Source organism: Miscanthus floridulus, chromosome 11, assembly GCF_019320115.1.
Source record: "Miscanthus floridulus cultivar M001 chromosome 11, ASM1932011v1, whole genome shotgun sequence".
Classification (NCBI taxonomy): domain Eukaryota; kingdom Viridiplantae; phylum Streptophyta; class Magnoliopsida; order Poales; family Poaceae; genus Miscanthus; species Miscanthus floridulus.
This window is the reverse complement of record NC_089590.1, coordinates 83,404,949-83,425,443: the sequence shown is the minus strand read 5'-3', so window position 1 is coordinate 83,425,443 and position 20,495 is coordinate 83,404,949. Positions and strand designations below refer to the sequence as shown.

At 44.9% G+C, this 20,495-nt stretch overlaps 1 protein-coding gene across 1 annotated transcript; it reads left to right on the top strand.

Annotated features, from left to right (window-relative positions):
* Positions 1-7,637: 7,637 nt before the first annotated feature.
* Positions 7,638-12,138, top strand: LOC136493629 (probable cation transporter HKT1;4). The gene is made up of 3 exons (XM_066489726.1): positions 7,638-8,988; positions 11,282-11,503; positions 11,682-12,138. Exons 1-3 carry the CDS (start codon positions 7,655-7,657, stop codon positions 11,878-11,880), a joined length of 1,755 nt encoding a protein of 584 aa, XP_066345823.1. The 5' UTR covers positions 7,638-7,654; the 3' UTR covers positions 11,881-12,138.
* Positions 12,139-20,495: the final 8,357 nt, after the last annotated feature.

The following is a 20,495-nucleotide window of genomic DNA, read 5'->3' as shown; positions in this document are numbered from 1 at the left end:
CAAGAATTATTTTAAGTCAAAATTTTCAAATTTTGACCGAATTTCTAGAAAATTCATTAAGATTTATGACATTAAATTAATATCATTAGATATATTATAGAATATATTATCATAATATACTCATTTAATATCATATATTGTTAGTTTTTTTATAAAATTAGTTAAATTTAAAATAGTTTAACTTGTACGAATTTTAGGAATAAATTTATTCAGAGATAGAGAGAATAATCAGCAAGATCGAAGGAATTGAAGGCACTGTTCCATTGAATGTGCATGCATGCAGTAGCAGCAGCTGTTCGGACCAGCGTAGTACCAAAGGCATGTCCTAGACCGTACATCGACAACGTGCAGGCGCGTAATTTGTGCAATTATTTCAAGCTCAGAAAAGGGCACTAAACCAACGGATTTAGACCACGGATGACGGGATGAGATGTAGGCCTGTTCGCTTGAACTTGTTGATCGACTTATCAGCTAGAATCTATAATATTTTTCTTATAATAAAATAGCTACAGTCAGTTTTAATGGGAGCCGAACAGGCCCACATGTAAAACAAAATTGGACAATAATAGAGATCTTTACCGACATGATGATATGTGCGCGCCTGATGATTTGGCATCTTCTTCCTAGTAACTTGTAGTATATAGTACGGCAATCATGCGGTGACCAGTTTATATACTACTCCCACGGCATGATTGGGCGTCAGGTGTTCGCTATCGTCCTACGTTAATCAACTGAGGCTCAGGGTAATACAAAATTGGACAATAATAGAATTATTAAACGTCTATAAGAATCTTAATTTTTTTTGCGAATACTATAAGAATCTTAATTAATGAGTACTAATTGACAGCATATATATAATAATATACATAACCGGCCGGCTAAAGATCCAGCTGAGCACTTGAACAGACGTGATCACGTGACCGCCGGGCTGGTTGTGCGTCTCGTATGATGACAGGATTTTCGGTGAAGACTAACACTACTACAGGAAACTTTACCGAGGCGGGCATCACAACCGCCTTAATCAAAAGGTCACGATAAATGAGATATTTACCTCGGCGTTTCGATACCCGCCTCGGTAAATTGAATAAAAAAACAAAAAAAGGAAAAACCGTGGATAAGCCCGACGAGCCCATCCATAGGCCCGCCGCTACGCTCGCTGGATCTGCGCCGCTACCGATCCCCGTCGCCACACCCGCTCGTCGGATCCGGGCTCCACCTCGCCAGATCCAGCTTCTCCTCGCCGGATCTGATGGTGGCCGCTCGGATCTGGGCTCATCCTCGCCAGATCGAGCTCATCCTCGCTGGAGGAGATAGGGTGAGGGAGATCGCGCCCTCCAGCAGCGCGTGGGAGGAGAGAGGGTGAGAGAGACCCGCTGCTGCACCCCGACGGGAGGAGAGAGGGTGAGGGAGACCCGCCGCCGCTGGAGCCACCGAGTTCCGTCGCCACTGGAGCCCATTGGGAGGCCGCGCCACCATGCCACCGAGCCGCCGGAGGGAGAGAGGGCGTGCCGGGCTAGCTCCGGACAGCATCGGCGCTGCGCGCCGCCGGAGGGAGAGAGGGCGCGAGCCTCGCGTAGTTCATCAAGAAATTAATACCATAGTCAAAAGAGAAATGACGATCCTATATGTATAATTGAGAGCCACTGCATGGGAACTCCCTCCTGCCTGCCCTGCAAGAAATTAAACAAAAGGTGTTTCTACTACAGAACTGACATCTAGTCCCGGTTGGGAACTGGTTTTAGTCCCGGTTTCTCAACCGGGACTAGCGTTCCGGGACTAAAGGTGGTGTTCTTTAGTTCTGGTTTGCCACAACCGGGACTAAAGATCCTCCCAGCTTAAAAAAAATAATGCCTCTCACCGCTGCGCCCTGTGAGATTCGAACTCAAGATCTCATGCACTACCTCGCGCGGAGCTTACCACCCCACCTACACAACACATCTAACAATGAATGCGATGCTTTCCTTTTGAACTAACACATCGGGGGACCTTTAGTCTGGGTTGGTGTTACCAACCGGGACTAAAGGGTCTACTTTTAGTCCCGGTTGGCCAACCGGGATTAAAGGTTGGAGGACTTTTAGTCCTGGTTGGTGGCTCCAACCGGGAGTAAAGGAACCTTTAGTCCCGGTTGGTGGCTCCAACCGGGACTAAAGGAACTTTAGTCCCGGGGGCAAAAAATGTCGAGGCTAATACCAAATTGGGACATCGTTCTAAAGTCTGTTCTCTAGTAACGCCGGGTCAATAATTACATTTTGTTTCGTTCATTGCTGCAATCATGCATGATGCCACTGGGCACTGGATGGAGTATATGTAGCACTGATTGATCGTATTCTACGCCTTCATTATGCGCGATTTGAAAACCAGATTAGGCGCCAGTCATGTGCCTTGCGGTTGAATTGCGCGCAGCCGTAAGCCACCACTACCCACTACCGGAGTAGAGAGTCCGTCGTCTTTGATTGCTTCGTCCGATCAGATAAACCCCACCCGACGGCGCCATATTCAAAACGGCATGATTGGGCAAACGGAAGCCTACGAGAGATCACCACGAAGACGACGACTGAAAGCGGCGCGGGGTGCGTCACTGGCCGGCGTAACGATCGTGCATTCGTGCGCTAACTAGATAGTCGACTGGCGGGACTCTGGGAGGGAGGGAGCGAGAGCGAGACCCGCGCGCGAGCGGAACTGTAAATTCCCGCCAAAGCTAGTCAGGGCATCAGCTGTCGCGTCGTCCGGCCGGCTGACGATGAAACCTACAAATAACTTCAGGGTCTTCAAGGTAAACCTAAACACAACGGTGCACCTGCTGACTAATCAAGCATTTCATTCTTCATCTCGGTCATATAACCAGTTGCCCCCTCCAGGAGGCTCTGAATTCTTAACTTGGGAGTGCACCTCCCTCAGGCCAGCGAGTGCCACGTAGAAAGAATGGAAACGGGCAGAAGTTTTTTTCTTTTCCATTTCTATATATATTATGGTGAAAATGGAACCGGGTTTAGAAAAAACCAGGATTGAAAATGGAATTGGGATATACAGACATACGAAAATTAATAAAGTACGTACGGCAGAAAGCAGAAAAATTAAGTTAGAATTATGCATGTATAAAGACACATAACAATATACACGTATCAACATCGATCTAATGTTCACTTGCTTGCGATGTGTACAGCCGGGTTTGGTTGCGGACTTGCGGTTGCGCCGCCCACACACACGCGACCGGCACCGCCGCGCGCCGCCGATCTGAACGGACACCGGCTCGGCTCACCAAGCTCCGTGTGTTGCGCCCTTCCATGCAGCGGCGGACCCAGCACGGCGGGAATGGAGCCCCAAAGGCAAAGGATGCTCAGCTCAAGGCGCCAATTAGGTCACGTGTTTCCAAGCTTCTGACAGCGCGTACTGCCACTGCTTCCCTTCTTCCATGCCCTTGTTTAGTTCCAGGAATTTGGATTTTGGGGCTACTGTAGCACGTTCGTTTTTATTTGGCAAATAGTGTTCAAACATGGAACAATTAGGCTCAAAACGTTCGTCTCGCAATTTCCCACCAAACTGTGTAATTAGTTTTTCTTTTCATCTACATTTAATGCTCCATACACGAGCCGCAAACATTCGATGTGACAGGTACTGTAGCAACTTTTGGGAAATTGGGGTGGAACTAAACAAGGGCCATGTTGGTTCTTGCGAGTTGCAAGGGAACAAAAGTGCAAAATGCGTGTTCTGACAAACAAGCAAAAAAAAAAAAAAAACTCTAGAATGTTGGTTAACCGTACCAACAATCACATTTTATAACCCTGTGTTGTCAAGGTTTGACTATATATACATGCTGAGAGGGGCAGATAAATAGAGACTAGAGAACAAATAAAGCAAACTGCTAAAAATGCACGCATGCATTTTAAACGAGGATACACATGGTAATGGTACTCCCGCCATTTTTTTTATAAAGCGCCTATGCACTTTAGCAATTTTCAAACCTGGCACTTTTCAACTACTACAGTATTATAATTAGTCATATAAGTTGCAAACTTTGTCGTACAAGAGCTATATATAATTGGATTTATATTTGAAAGCGCTATATATCATGTGTGATCATGATTTTGTTGCCAGAAATACATCTCTAAAGTATAACTGTAAAGACCGTTTTGGGTCAAGCCACGACTTATTATATTTTGAAATGGGGAGTGCATATTATGGTTCCGTTCGCTTCGCTGGAAAAAGAAGTCAAAATACTATTCCGACTAATTTGTTGTGAGAGAAAAACACTGTTCCTACTAGAAAAAGAAGCTAAAGAAATCGGATTATAAAAAAAGCGAACATGTACGACCACACGCTGGTTCGATTATTACCACAGCATAGTCGCCGAGGTGCTAAAAAATATTCCGCACAATTCACATGGAGGCTGAAGTATGAAACGGAACTTCTTGTTGAATGCCACGTGTTTGATAGATCGAAGTGTAGCGCACGGCGATTAAAAACCAGTGGTAAATGTGAATGTGAATCTTATAGTGAATATAGTTTGACCAGAACTACGGCTTCAGCCACAGTTGTTTGTTGTAGTACCAAATTAATGCACGCCCTCACCTTATATGTCTTGTTCGCTTAGCTGATAAGTCATGGCTGAAAGTATTTTTGACTGATTTATTGTGAAAGAAAAATACTATTTGTTGGCTGAAAAAGTACGACTTATAAGCCAAACAAACAGGCGATAGACATAACACAGAAGATATCAACGTGCACATCATCTCCTTATTCAACGGAGCTAGTTAGTAGTGTGGCCAAGCTATTTTCATGATAATCCATCACTGTTGCTGTGTAAGAGTGGCTGCCTTTAATTCCTGCACTGACAAAAACGATGGATGTAACGTGATCGATGGGTATATACTTTGCTTTGATCCAAGATACAGGCTGTATTTTAGCTGTCAAAAGCACAACACTAACCAAACTGATAAAACAGAAAGGCCGCCTCAGTAGCTTTGTCGTGTGTCCAGGGCACACGAGGAAGCCTAAAGAAACACTAGACAAAGGCTTTGCTGAGTGTTATATTTAGTGAACAAAGACTCAGCAAAGCTGGCTTTGCCGAGTGTTTTTTGTCGAGCACTCGGCAAACACTTTGCTGAGTGATAAACCGACACTCGACAAACATTTTTCGAAAAAAATAAAAAAAAACAAGCACCACCGGCTGCCGCCCACCACCGAGCTGCCTCCCGCCGCCACCACCGAGCTGCCTCCCGCCGCCATGCCACCACCGAGTTGCCTCCCGCCGCCACCACGCCCGAGCTGCCTCCCGCCGCCACCAAGCCCGCCATGCCACCACGCCAGAGTTGCCGGTGCCGAAGCTAGGGCCCGCCTTGACCACGACCACCTCGCGGTCAGCCATCGCGCCCACCACCACGAAGTCCGCCGCCTCTCGCGGGGCCCCCGACGCGAGGCCTCGCCCCGCGAGTCCCCGCGCGAATCCGGGGAGGAGGGGCGGTGCGGCGGCCGGATCCAGGGAAGAGGGGCGGGGCCGCGGCCGAAGAAAGGGAGAGGAGGGGCGGGATGGCGGCCGGAGAGAGGGAGAGGAGGGGCCGGGGCAGCGGCCGGAGAGGGAGGAGGGGCGGTGCGGGAAAGGAGAAGGGGCCGGGCACACGGATTTAGAGAGAGGGAGGTGGGGTGGTGCATGAAAGGAGGAGGGAGGCGGGGCGTTGGGGGAAAGGAGGACTGCCGGATCCGGGGAGGAGGGGCGGTGAGACGGCCGGATCTGGGGAAGAGGGGTGGGGCGGCGGCCGTAGAGAGGGAGAGGAGGGGCCGGGGCAGCGGCCGGAGAGGGAGGCAGGGCGGTGCGGGAAAGGAGGAAGGGACAGGCGCGCGGGTTTGGAGAGAGGGAGGCGGGGCGGGGCGGGAAAGGAGGAGGGAGGCGGGGCAGTGCGGGAAAGGAGGACGACCAGAGAGTTGTAGCAAAATTTCTTTGTCGGGTATTCTAGATCTGAGCACTCGGCAAAGTTTTTTTTATTTTTTTCTTCTCCTTCTTTTCCAGAAAAAGATTTTATTTCTTTGCCGAGTGTTCTAGATCTGAGCACTCGGCAAAGTTTTTTTTTCATTTTTTTTCTTCTCCTTTTCCAGAAAAAAAGATTTTATTTCTTTGCCGAGTGTTTTTTACACTCGGCAAAAACCCTCTTTGCCGAGTGTTTTTTTTGACACTCAGCAAATCCCCTCTTAGCCGAGTGTTTTTTTTGCCGAGTGTTTTTAGCGCAGCACTCGGCAAAGAACTTGTTCGCCGAGTGCCCGAGGGAATACACTCGGCAAACATAAAAATACTCTGGCAAATTTGAGGATTCCGGTAGTGTCTGAATGTGAAATCTTAACTGAATTTTTTGAGATTCAAATAAATTTTGAAAAATTTAACATTGCTGGCCCCTTTAACATTCAAAAAATTAACTTCTTGGCTCCGCCCCAGACTATTTTTGTGTAATATAATGTTTTAGCCCCTTGAATCCTACTTTTGACTTTCAACTTTCTGCTTTTCTAAATAAGTAGAAATAAAGTGACGCTTTACTGCTTAAGGAAGATAAAGAGAAATAAGTTTTATAGTTATTTTAACCAAACGCTTTATAATTTTTTTATAGCACAGCATAGCTCACAACAGTTTCTTCATAGCTTATATCTCACATTAGCTTTTTTCGACTCATGACTGAACCAAACAGATCCATAATAAGCCCGGTACAACGTCAACATGGTTTTTAATATGGCACTTGGACCGTAAATACCTATGTAAAAATATATTACTCTAAATATGAAGACTTACTCCATCCGTCCTAAAATAAGTGTCATTCTCATTTTTCGAAAAGTCAAACTTTTTTTTAACTTTGACCAAACATATATAAAAATCTTTAGGGTGCATAATTAGTATTATTAGACGAATAATTGAACATATTTTCGTAATAAACTTATTTGGGCATATAAATATTGCTAATATTTTCTACAAACCTATTCAAAGTTGAGAAAGTTTGTTCCGCACGCATCCCATAGCGTCACTTATTTTGGGACGGAGAGAGTATATTAGAAGAGTTTCATTCTTACTGTTTGGTGCAGCGTGAATATTCTCATCTCACTTGTGGCTTCTGGAAGTTTTTTTCCCCAAAAAAGGAGGGGGTGGGGATAGTACAAGTGGGATGGTATTTTTCACTAAAGGGCGTGTTTGGTTTTCCCTACTAAATTTTAGCTACTAAACTTTAGTCACTTTAGCTACTAAACTGCCAAATAAACTAACTAAGAAGGAATTAAAATAGACCCAAGGATGTGCTAAAGTGGGCTAAAGTGCCCAGTGGACAGGGGCTGTCCCTCATTATTGCTGGTCCTCCACCTTGATTTGTGCATTTATTAAGAGTAGTTTGGTCTTTGTTGAACTGGTTTAATGATCTTTAGTCATTTTTAATCACTAGAACCAAACAGAGATGACTAAAGTTTAGTTATTGGTTTTAGTAGCTAAATTTTAGTCACGGGAATAAGTCGTGAATTTCTCAGTTGTGAATTTCTTTATAGCAGAGGGAGGCAAGTTGAGCACACAATACTATCCACGTGTTGCAACTAGAAGCGGAGGTTACGTTGAAGCCCTCCGCATCACTTGCATATATATATACAGGTGCAGGTGTGTGTCGAAGGCACCCAAGGCACGCAGAGAACACGCATGCACATGCACATAGCTCGGCGAGTCCCACATAACAGCGCCAGCGCTACAATGGCAACCGGAGCGCATAAGCTCGCCGGGTTCCTGCAGCACCTGCGCCGGTGCTCGGCGGCGGTGCTCGACAGCGCAATGTCCCTCGTGTTCTCGGTCTCCAAGGCCTACACGCACCACCAGGTCACGGACCGCGTGGCACGGTCGCGGCGCACGCTCCGGTGCAGCGCGGGCCAGGCGTGGCGCCGCGCCGTCGACGTTGCCGCGCGCCTCAACTCGCTCTTCGTCCACGTCGTCTACTTCGTCGCCATCTCCTGCGTCGGGTGGGGCCTCCTCGAGGCGCTCAAGGTTCGGGCATCCGGCAGGAGACCCCGCGGCATCGACATGTTCTACACCGCCGTGTCGGCCGCGACGGTGTCCAGCATGTCCGCCGTCGAGATGGAGGTGTTCTCCAACGGCCAGCTCCTGGTGCTCACAGCTCTCATGTTCGGCGGCGGCGAGGTGTTCCTGTCGCTCGTGGGCCTCGCATCCAAATGGTCCAAGATGAGGAAGCAGATCATAAACAGATCCCGGCGCGTCGATAGCCACGACGACGATATCGAGCTCGAGACCACCGGCGCCGAGGCCGATGACGCCGACGCCGACGCCGACTCGAGGTCGATAACTACTACGGTCACCGAAGAGAACGAAGACATCCCGGTAGACGCGAAGATTCTGCGGCGCAATGCGGTGCGCTCGCTGTTCTACATCGTCCTGGCCATCCTCGTGGTGGTGCACGCGGTGGGCGCTGTCGCCGTCGCGGCATACGTCTACGCCGCGCCCGGCGCGAGGCAGACGCTGCGGCGCAAGGCCCTGAACGTGTGGACCTTCTCGGTGTTCACGACGGTGTCCACGTTCTCCAGCTGCGGGTTCATGCCGACGAACGAGAACATGATGGTGTTCAGCCGGGACGTGCCGCTGCAGCTTCTGCTCGTGCCGCAGGCGCTGGTGGGCAACACGCTGTTCCCGCCGCTGGTGGCCGCGTGCGTGTGGGTGGCGGCCGCGGCCACGCGGCGGGAGGAGATCGCGGAGATCGTCAGGAAGGGCAGGGAGGCGACGGAGTACTACCACCTGCTCCCGGCGAGGCGGTGCTGGATGCTCGCCGGGACGGTGGCGCTCTTCATCGCTGTGCAGGTGGCGCTGGTGTGCGCGATGGAGTGGGGCGGCGCGCTGCGGGGGCTGAGCGCGGGGGAGAAGCTGTCCAACGCGCTGTTCCTCGCCGTGAACTCTCGGCACACCGGCGAGTCCACCCTTGACCTCTCCACACTGGCGACGGCCATCCTCGTGCTCATCGTCCTCATGATGTGAGTGTCTCCCTGACTGCCCCCCCCTCTCTCACTCCGGCGGCTTCTCGGCTCCGTGTGCATCGCAGTTCACGTTATGGATTTGGAGCTCACGATCGAGGCAGCGGTACGCTATCAGTTGCCGATGCCTACTAGAATGCACCGTGGCTGTGTTTGGTCCACGGAGCCAACAACCTGTTTGGTTGGCTGAACATGTTTCCAAGCTAGGCCCCACCTAGTCAAGCCAGGTGAAAACAAGGGGGGGGGGGGGGGGGGGGGGGGGGGGGGGGGGGGGGGCGTTTCCCTTACCCAGGTTTGCGCCCGCGCTCGCTTCACCACCCGGTGTTTTCTCTTCGTCAATGTCAGAGGTCGTAGCATCGTCGTCGTCTGCTCCTGCCGCCCCCGTTCACACGGAATTCGCTGGAGGACCACCGCCTTCTTGTGCCTGTCCGTCAGAGGACCACTGCCTCCCCGCCCCTGCTCCTGCACGGCCTGTCGCGCGCCACGACAGCTGCCGTCTCCTTTTCCGCATGCACCACGGTCGCTGCCGTCCTCCTCCTCCTCCTCCATCTGCCAGGTGTGCGCTCGTGGCTGACCTCCTCCTCCTCACACTAGGAGGAGATGCAGTGGCGGTGAACTGCATGAGCGGTGATTGAATTAAATTAAGCTCACCTTCACAGGAACAAGATGAGTATATCCGAACTAACCAATCAACGGCTTGTTCGGTTCCTGGGGATCCATCCTGGAACAATTCCTATCCGGATTGTTAGCCTAATTTACATGACCTTTTGATCAGTTGGAACTATTCCTGGTGCAATCCGGGAGAACCGAACAGCTCCTAAATAGGATCTAGATAAGCCAGGCTTACCTAAGACAAGTAAATCAAACAACAACGGAGCTGTTCGGCTTATGGGTTTCTGTGGCTGATAAGTCGGCTGACGCTGATTTGTTGTGAAAGAAAAACACTGCTCTATTACTGATATGTCAGGCTGATAAGTTCAAGCTGGGCTAAGCTAGGTCTAAGATGATAACCAAACACACTCCATATCCATATATATGACGCGTGTACTTTCAATCGTTGCATGCACTTGCATATCACTAGTACACTAGCTAGTTCCATCCGTCCGAAACTGCAAAATGCTCTTAGCCTGTGGTATCATTGAACACAGTGAAGTACATAGCTCATATATCATTATGCACGATGCAATAGAAAGCAGAACGATTATGAAACTAAAAGTTCTGATGCGTGTTCACTTGCCTGTGAATCCTAATAAACTAAGTAATGGTAATCTGCGATCCTTGGGAATCTTCTCCGTGCTACGGGACAACCACCGGGACCGAATTTTCGACTCATGAATCATTGCTGCTTTTTTTTAAGGGACAAATTGGCAGGTACTTAGGTTTCCGCCTTAGGTAGGTGACGGCACAATTTCTTATATTCATCCAAGGTTACCTCCTCGGCTTCACCGTTCTGCCAATAATAGAGCAAAATAACTAGAAAAAATGGAAGAGTCAGCGAAAAAACACGTAAAAAAAGTTTTTTTTTCCCCGCAAGCACCCAATATTGGACCGGAAATGAAGAGCGACCGGTGAGCTTCACGTAAGCACAAAGCAACATTCAAATTCAGTCGAGACAACCAGAGAATCAAGAATTCAAGATGTTGATTGATAGCTTCCAGGTCAAAAAAGGCCCATGCTACCTCCACATGCTACCTTCGTTCAGCTGCTTCCGAGAATATGCTGTGGCGTTCCAATTCCCAAGCAAATCCGGCCTGGTGGTAGGAAGACCACCTTTTCTTTAAATTTCCCGTGAAATGGAAGCCTACCATTTACGAATGACAGCATCCAACAGAGACTCTTATCAGTTTTATGGATCGGGGGTGCACCACGATTGGTTTGGGTAGTTTTGTCCAAATTGGGCTCTTTGAAGCCAAGCCAAGCACTATTATCTAGTTTTGCAGACAGGCAAAGTAGGTAAAGAGCTCAGCTGACCTTGCCCGCATACCAAGAGGATCGGATCCCATATGGGTCAAGAACATCAGGACAGAATAATTCACATAAAAACTTCCTGAATTCTCTCGATAAAGTGGATGGACTCTAGCCTGGCATGAACAGATATTGAAAATGAAGGCAGTTATTGTAGATCATGGCCTTCAGTTTGCGTAAAGCAGTCTAACCTGTACCATCTGACCAACAAAAAAAAAATTGCCGGTCATGTACTGTAACCTTAAGTAAAAAATGGTAAATAGGAGGTGATGTTTTGTTTGTCCAGTGTTTCTCATCTCAAATCTGCTTGTTTTTTTACTTCTACTAGGTATCTTCCTCCATACACGACATGGTTTCCATTTGAAGAGAATTCCAAGAGGGGTCATCATTCCACGGAGAGTCAAGGAATAAGGCTGCCCAAGAGCACAGTCTTGTCACAACTCTCCTACTTGACCATCTTTGTGATCGCCATCTGCATCACCGAGAGGAGAAAGCTCAAAGAAGATCCCCTGAACTTCAACGTGCTCAGCATTGTTGTCGAAGTCGTCAGGTAAGAGTAGTTCAAGGAGAAAAAAAATTCCCATGCATATAAAACAAATCGAAAATATATGTGTAAATGCCACATGCCTAACTAGAATGGAGACTGAAACGAATTCACATTTGTGCTCTGTTTCTTGGAAGGTTTGCTACCTTTGATCTGACATGTCTTGGCTACGTTCTGCATGCAGTGCTTATGGAAATGTTGGTTTCTCAATGGGCTACAGCTGCAGCAGGCAGATCAATCCAGATGGAGTCTGTACAGACAGATGGACTGGTTTTGCCGGGAGGTGGAGCGACTCCGGCAAACTCATACTCATTGTTGTGATGTTCTTTGGGAGGCTTAAGAAGTTCAGCATGAAAGGAGGCAAAGCCTGGAAGCTTAGTTAGGTACAGGTACAACAACTGATACACATATTGCAGGTGCTTGTGTGTATACGTAGTCTGATGAAAAAAACCACAAAGCCGCAAAACAAAAAGAGATGTCTTTTGTTCTCTTCTCGCTTGCACAGATGCAGCTGCAAGTGTTGGCAGTTGTAGATTAGGTTAACTAAAGAAAATTATTCACGAAAGAAAAAAAAAATCAAAGATATGGCATTAGCCTGATTCTCTTCACATTTGCAGTTGCCTAATACAAAGAAAGCTGGATGTTATAGTGGTCGCGTGCAATTTTTAATACCCGTGTACAAAAATCTGTTGCAGTGCTTACAGAGATGTCAACCAGTAGTGGCTAGTTCATCTAGAAGTACCTGCCATCATAAAGACTGCTTTATGGAGGAAATAGTACTGGATTAAATCACTCAGTAGTCATTGACTGACTACTGAGTGATCAACTGAGGTTACAATACACTATCGGAAAAAAGGAGGGAAAGAAAAAGATAAAAGCTCCACTACACTTTCAGCCTGCTTGCTTGTTGGTTTCAGCCAGGGCTTATCAGCCAGTCAACAGTGTTTTCCTCTCACAACAAACCTGCAGCAACCAGCCGAGCTTATATGCTGCTGGCTCATTTGTTCCACAGCAACAGATATCATGAGCGATGAAGTTATTATTATAATATAATGATAAAGTTAGTATTTGGGCTTTAAGAATTCGAAAGATAATAAAGCCACAGCCCACAGCTACACTAAAAAAAGAACAAGAAAAGTAAGTGCAATCTTCTGTGTTATACTAAACTCGAAGTCTAGTAAGAGAACGCAAATGTTGCAAACCAAACTCACATCCAGCCTTTATATTTTCGAGAGTCGGGACCGTGCCGTGGCATGTTTTTTATTATGTAAGAAGAGCGCAAAGGTGTTACACGTACCATCTTCAGGAAGCCTAGCTAGGCTGAAAGAGTTTATTACTTTATTAGTCATTAGGTTTATATTACAGAATTCGTTTGCCACTCACAGCCACAAGGCCACAAGCTCTAGCTCAAGAAAAAATTCCTAAGAAAGGCGACGAACTGATTCTGCAGCAAATTTGCAAGCGAAAGCAACTGATGGTATGGCCCGCGAAATCGCTTGGGGCGGCGATGCGACGGGCCGACGGCGGTGTCTGCCATCAGACTATGTGCCGTCCCGATATAGTAAGGAAGACAAGTATCGAGAAGTGACGAGATGTACCCACGCCGCCGTCGCGACGAACTAGCGGAGGTTTGGGGTTGCAGTTGCAGCTTGGGCCATGCTTGGGCTGCGATTTAACGTTCTAGGCAACAAAATCTGGGCCTTGGGCCAATGCAGGCCGCTGACTTTGGACCGATATGTGAGCCCACTAAAACCAGGGACAATGTCAAAACCAAAGAACAAAATCCCCACCAAATGGGAATGTCCTCTTTTTTTTTTCTTTCAAATTTTCTCTCTTTCTTACACTCCCATCTAATTCCTAGTTCTTATCGTTTTGGACACGATAAAGATCATAATTTTAGAACTATGACTATCAAGAAATCTGAAAACATTTAGTAGACAATAATGTACACTCCCATCTAATTCCTAGTTCTTATCGATTTTTAAAATTAATGTCTCTATTTTTATGTGGCATTGAGTAGAATAATTGTTCTTCATTATTGTGCAATAACTATTTTTTATGGGGCTACGATTTTCAATTTATATGGCCGGGGCTACAAATTTTAATTTTCCAATAATTAGTGTACAATAAAATTTTCCAAAAATGGGGTGACTAAATTAAATAAGTGTAGAATAAATGATACTTTCGAGCTACAATTGTTGTTTATGAAGCTTGACTTCTTATTGATTTTTTTGTAATTATTGTCTCAATATTTTTTGCACAAGTGGATCAAGAGTGGATGCATCTATGCTATTAAGAATTGTTCAATGAGTAAATTGGAGGCCGACATCATATTGTTAGAGTTCAAATTGACAAATAGATTGAGCGATAAAGGCTTCGATCAGTTGTTAGGTATAAAAAGGAAAATGCTCCTAGAAAAAAAAACTTGCCAGAAAAGACATACCTGGCCAAGCAAATGATCTCCCCCATCAGCCTCGAGGTTAAAAAAATCTACGCGTGTTCTAATGATTGCATATTGTACCATAGAGACGAATACAAAGACTTGGATGCGTGCCCCAAGTGTGAAGCTCCACGGTACAAGGAAGAGCCGTCAGATGAGGGTACCAAGACCAGAGGAGGTCCCGTGAAGGTCGTTTGGTACTTCTCTATAACTCTTCAGGTGCATAGACTGTTTGCATGTGCAAAGTCAGCCAAGCTGTTGTGCTAGTATGTCAAAGAGCGTAAGAAAGAAACAATGATGAGGCACCCCGCCGATGGGAAGGACTGGAGGATAGTCAATACTATGTTCTATAAGAACATCGGTGGAGAGATAAGGCACCTTTGGTTTGGTTTGAGCACAGATGGGATGAATCCTTTTGATCAGGTTAGAAGCAATCATAGCACCTGGCTAGTGACGCTCTGTATATACAACCTTCCACCTTACCTCTGTATGAAGCAGTCGTTCATCTAGATACCACTACTGATCCAAGGCCCAAGACAACATAGAAATGACATCAATGTGTTTCTATAACCAGTGATCAATGAACTAGTGGAGATGTTTGAAAAAGGTGTGGAGGATGTTTGGAACAAGTACAAAAAGGAACTTATAACGATTAAGGCAGTACTTATCGCTATAATCACCGACCTACTAGGTCGAGGTTGCTTGTCCAAAGAGAAGACAAAAGGCTATACTGGATGTGTCGAGTGCTTCGACGACATCGATGTGGTACATCTGCCAAAGAATTTAAAGATAGTTTATATAGGACATCGTATGTTCCTACCTAAGAATCACCCTTACTGTAGGAACAAAAAAGATTTTGATGGGACTATTGAGAAACGCTTACCTCCAAAATATCGAGACGGGCATGCGATACTTTGAGAAGTCAACAAACCAGAGGTTGTCCTTGGGAAGGGGGACAATGCAGTAGTAGCGCTTGATGGGAGCGTCTGGAAGAAAAATCGGTTTTCTAGAAACTACCTTATTGGCCAGTGCTGAGTGTACCCCACTGCCTTGATCCCATGCACATTACTAAAAACGTGTACAGTAACATGCTTAACACCATGATGGCCACTGAGGGGACATCAAAGGGTTCACTAGCCACATGTCTAGACATGCAACACTTAGGAATTAGGAAGGAGCTGCATCCCATGGCGCTAGAGGATGGCTAGTTTGAACTTCTGGTTAGGTCGTGGGCCTTAAAGAAAGAAGAAAAGCATGCTCTTATTTCTTTCTTTAGTGAACTCAAAGTCCCGATAGGCTACTGTGCGAACCCTAAGAGGCTAGTGAACATGAGAGAACTCAAGTTCAACTATGGCAGTATGAAGGCCTAAGACTGTCATGTCATTATGACTCAGCTGCTCCCTGTTGTCCTGCGTGGTGTCCTCCCCCAAAGGTCGGCACCCCAATCATAAAGCTATGCTCGTTCTTCAACGTGATCTCAAAAAAGGTCATTGATGTGTCCACGCTGGACTAGCTGCAGTGGGACATAGCCGAAACTCTCGTTAGGCTTAAGATGCATTTTCCGCTGACTTACTTTAATATCTCAGTGCATCTGCTCGTTCATCTTGTTGATCAAATTAGAGCCCTTTCCCAATGTACCTACATTAGATGTTCACTTTCAAAAGGTTGATGAAAGTTTTTAGTAGGTATGGTAGGAACTGATTCAAGCTAGAAGGGGGGGGTATGATTGAAGGATGGTCAATGGAGGAGGCCATTGGGTTATGCACATATTATCTAGACATCAATAGGGTTGGAGTTCTAGAATCTTATCACGAGAGAAGACTAGGTGACAAAGAAATGATTGGGAAGAAATCTATTATAGTAGATGACCCCATTTCTTTCAGATAGGCACCGTTTGTTGTTCTCCAGCAAGTAGAGGATGTCATGCCATACATTGATGAGCATAGGCAATCACTACAAACTTTGTATCCGAGCAAGTCACAGGCTTGGCTTGATAAAAAACATATGGAGAAATTTGTCAGCTGGTTGCGATGCCGCTTGATTGGAACAACATTGGGTAATCAGCTGGATATCTTAGCCAAGGGACCTTCGAGTACATTGCTTAAGTACAAAGGGTATAAGATCAATGGATTTACATTTTACACAAAAAAGCAAAATGGAAAGAGCACATACCAAAATAGTGGTGTTTGTTTCGATGCTCACGATAAAACAACAACGTGCAGGCGACATACTATGGTTTCATAGAGAAGATATGGGAGCTAGACTATGGTTGGTTGAAGGAAGCTCTTTTTTCACTGCCAGTGGGTCCAGCTCGAGGAAATCACCACCGACAGAGAAGGGTTCACTACCGTTGATCTCACCAAGACCGCTTACAGAGATGCCCCCTTTATCCTTGCAAAAGATGTTATTCAAATCTTCTATGTAGGGGACAACAAGATAAAGAGAAAGCTAAAAGTAGTCCTAGAAGAAAAAAAAAGAAGATTGTCGATATTGATGGAGTGACAAACGAAGAAGACTATAGAAGCTATCAGGAAATGCCTGCATTCGGGGCGAACGTACCCTTACCTATCCTTGAAGAGGGTGACAACCTGCTTACGTCCGGCGTGATCATGATGAGGCCATCATTGTTGGACCTAATGAAGATAGTTAGATTATTATTAACTATGTAATAATTATTCAGACGTTGTATCAGTAATTCGCACTGAATGTCTAATTTATATTTTGTGCGCATCTCTATAATTAAATTATTTACTATGTAATCAAATATTGAAATTATGTTCACAAATACTATTATTTGATAATTATAGACCATTAATTAATTATCATAGAATTAAATAATTAAAACACAGATTTTTGTCTTATTTTAGAATATAAACTAACTGCATTATTTCTATTAACAAATAAAAAAGAAAAGCAAACTAACCAAACTCCCTATCCTATCACAGCGGTTAAGGCCACACACTCTATACTTTTTTTATTTTTCATTTATTATTTAGTAGTGCGTTACGACGGGATAAAAGAAAAAATAAAATCAATCTAACCGAACTCCCTATCCTAGCTCAGCGGTTAAGGCCGCGCACTCTCGACCCCGTGACCTACGCTCGAATCTCAGGCGAGCCAAACCTTTTTGATTTTTCATTTATTATGTAGTAGTAGTGTGTTACGATGGGATAAAAGAAAATGTATAACTAATTCTAACATAATCCCTATTCTAGCGCAGTGGTTAAGGCTCCAAACAAAGAACCCCGAGACCTGGGTTTGAATCTTAGGTGCGGGAATTTTTTTTATATTTTTTATAAAAAGTGTGCGACGCTAGGTAGCCCAGCTGCTAGATGTCAGCATGGTGGGGCCCATCACTATCGGTTTTGATTTAAAAATTGACAGTGATACAAGCTATCACTGTCGGTTCTTAGAACCGGCACAGAAGGCAAACTTCACTATCGGTTTTTAAACCAAAACTGGCATAGAAGGCAAACCTCACAGACCAACAGTGCTCCCGCTGACCACCACAGCAGGAGCACTGCTCCCACCTACATTGACAGCTTTAGTTCAAAAAGAAATATACCACGACTGCTAGCCCCTACACATCTATGGCCTCTCTGTGGGAGAAAGCCCTCCACATACAAATTTTAATAAGCGTGGTCATCCGCAAGGATGATGCACACAAAAAGTACTATTAGAATGTTTTTGAAGATAAAGCAACGCCGAAGTTTGGGGATGCCGCGAGGTTGACATAGTCATCCTATTCGGTATGCTCTGGACTGTCTGACCATAGCGGCATGAATTCATCGGTGCTCGGCAACCATCCGGTGTGCTCTGGACTGTCAGTCCGGAGAGGCATGGGTTCAACAATGCTCAGCAACCTCTCCGTTCGTCTCCCAAAGGTGTAGCTCGTTAGCCATATCTGGCATTCTTTGACGACTATTTGACCCTAGTTGGGTGCTAGAAGAATGCTTTTGAGATGGTTATCTTATAGTGTGTTTGTACACTTTGATTGTAACATTAATATAGACGGAATTAGGTTTTTGTTATCATATATTTAATTTTAGTGTCATGTCTTTGTTATCGTATATGTAATTTTTATTTCAAGGTTTCTGTTATTTTATGTTTTATTTCTGTAACCGATATATATATATATATATCGATGTTTGTCTCTTCAAATGGCAATGCATGTATGGATATTTTACATATATATGGTGCCCTAATAATTAATTATCTAGCGTTTTAAGGGTGGATGATGGTGTTTTTGTACCCATATATGAAATTATGCACTTGATACAAAATTTTTGGACATTATTTGAGCATTAAATATAGAACACGGGATTACTATTTTTTGTAAGTAATAACCTTTATTGCAGCATGATGCATGCATGCATGGAAGTATTGCCGTCAGCCACATCACTGTCGGTTTTCATATAAAACCGATAGTGATTGGGTTATATCATTGTCGGTTTCATTATAAAATTGGCAGTGATGGACACCATATGTCTGCCCCCTATAAAAAGGAACCAAGAACATACACACGCACGCATCCTCACTTCACTCTCATTTCTCAGTTTCACGTACTGTCACTTCTCATTCTTTTCACTCTACATGATTTGGTCATGGCTCCTGGATATTTCATTGCAGGTATATATATGTTCTCCTCTCTCACATTGTAGCTATATATATATATGCAACCTCGATCTATATTTATTTAGTTTGTGATATTTTACTTGGCATATATTTTATATAATGTAATATATATTTCTATTCATATTTCTTGAATTTTATTAGGTACAATGCAATATATATATTCTCCTCTTCCATATTCTAGCTATGTATATATATGCATTGATCTATATTTATTTAGTTTGCTATATTTTACTTGGTACATTTTATATAATGAAATATATATTTATAGTCATATTTCTTGAATTTTATTAGGTGGGATGAACGGGCCTCCCCCACCCCAAGAACCAGGTTTTCACCCTGGCGATGATCCATTCGATCCTGATGTGGCCATTCCAAACCACCCTATTCCAGCTATCGTATGAAATATTTTCCAACATCTTATTTCTAGATGATTATAGTTTAAATTCCATAATAAGTGTTGTTTCATAATATGCATGGACTTATTCAAATAATATCATTGTTGCATATGTCATAGACGATAGCCCCGATATAGTGGCTGCAAGCAGCACTTAGCTTGCTTATGGTGTCGGACATCGTTGAGAACACAACATCTGCTAATGATGGTTAAACTTGGACATGTGAACAAAGCTTCTACATCCCTTCGAGGCTACCATCAGGGCATCAGGAATTTATCTGGTGGACGGGATCACAGATGCCTAGCAAGAGAAGCGCCCAGTTCTCTAACATGCGCAACTGTCTAGTGGCACTTCAGCACTTTTGCTATTAGGTGCCTGATTTCTCGCACTTCAAGATAGAAGCTTTGCGTGCTAGTGATATCCTCATTCTACAAGTAAGCGAATACTGGGCGAGCTATAACCAAATGGATGTGGTAAAGTCAACGTCACTAATACCTGAGTCATGGTTATTTATTGTATTGTTATTGTAATACTGATCTCTCATTTTTTATTTTGCTCGCTTGCAGGTGGTGCCCCATGACATTACCTATGCTGCATTGGGCTTGTAAGCCATTCTAGACCAAGCTACGGAGAGACTCAGGTATGACTAGGAAAACTGTATTGGGAATCTCGACCAGCACACTACTGTAGGAGATCAGTTTTGCATAACATTTACTAACGGGGCCAATGGTCATTTAGTAGGTTACATCTATGGACGACCATGTCACCGGTCTTTTGAGGCATGAGAGAGTGCAATCGTACGAGCATTGGCCTTCATTGATAGATGTGGTTACAGAATCCGTGACATCAATTACCATGCTTGAATGCAAATGTATGGTGCTGCGCGTCCACCCTTTTATTAGTGTTTGTTTAGGTTTAATTTGCTAGGTTTAAGTTTAATTCGGCTTATGTTCGTCATATAATTCATGTGCTGTGGAACAAGAACTCTAAATTCTGGTGCCGTATTAGTCTCAAACTTTTTCTTAGGCTTGCATGTACCACGGGTGAATGAAACACCAAGTTTGGGATTTTGGTGAGATGGTTTGGTACTTTCTCCGATTTAATTGAATTTCCACACGATGTCATCGATTAATTAGAGGTTGAACTGAGTCTACCCCAAAACGAATCGGAATGGTGCCAAACTTTTTTATGGGGTCTTATGTGCCCTGGGGACCAATTTCTGGTCGAGGTGGATGTAAAATTCTAGTGTGCCCAACATGTAATTGGGCCTCTTTTGTCAATTTTAGCACAAAGAAAAAATATAATAATAAGAAAATGATCAGAAAAACCTAAGATCTTGTGTGGAGCCATAATTTGGGTGTGCATGCTTTCAAAAAAGTTTAAAGCCATTTGGACATAGGCGGTATATACCTGCTTCACAAACCTATAGAAGGTGTCTCACGCTACAATGACTAAACACTATTTCTAAGGTTTCTGTGGTTCATGTGCATTCTGATGTCATATTGGTCTCAAACTTTTTATCAGGCTT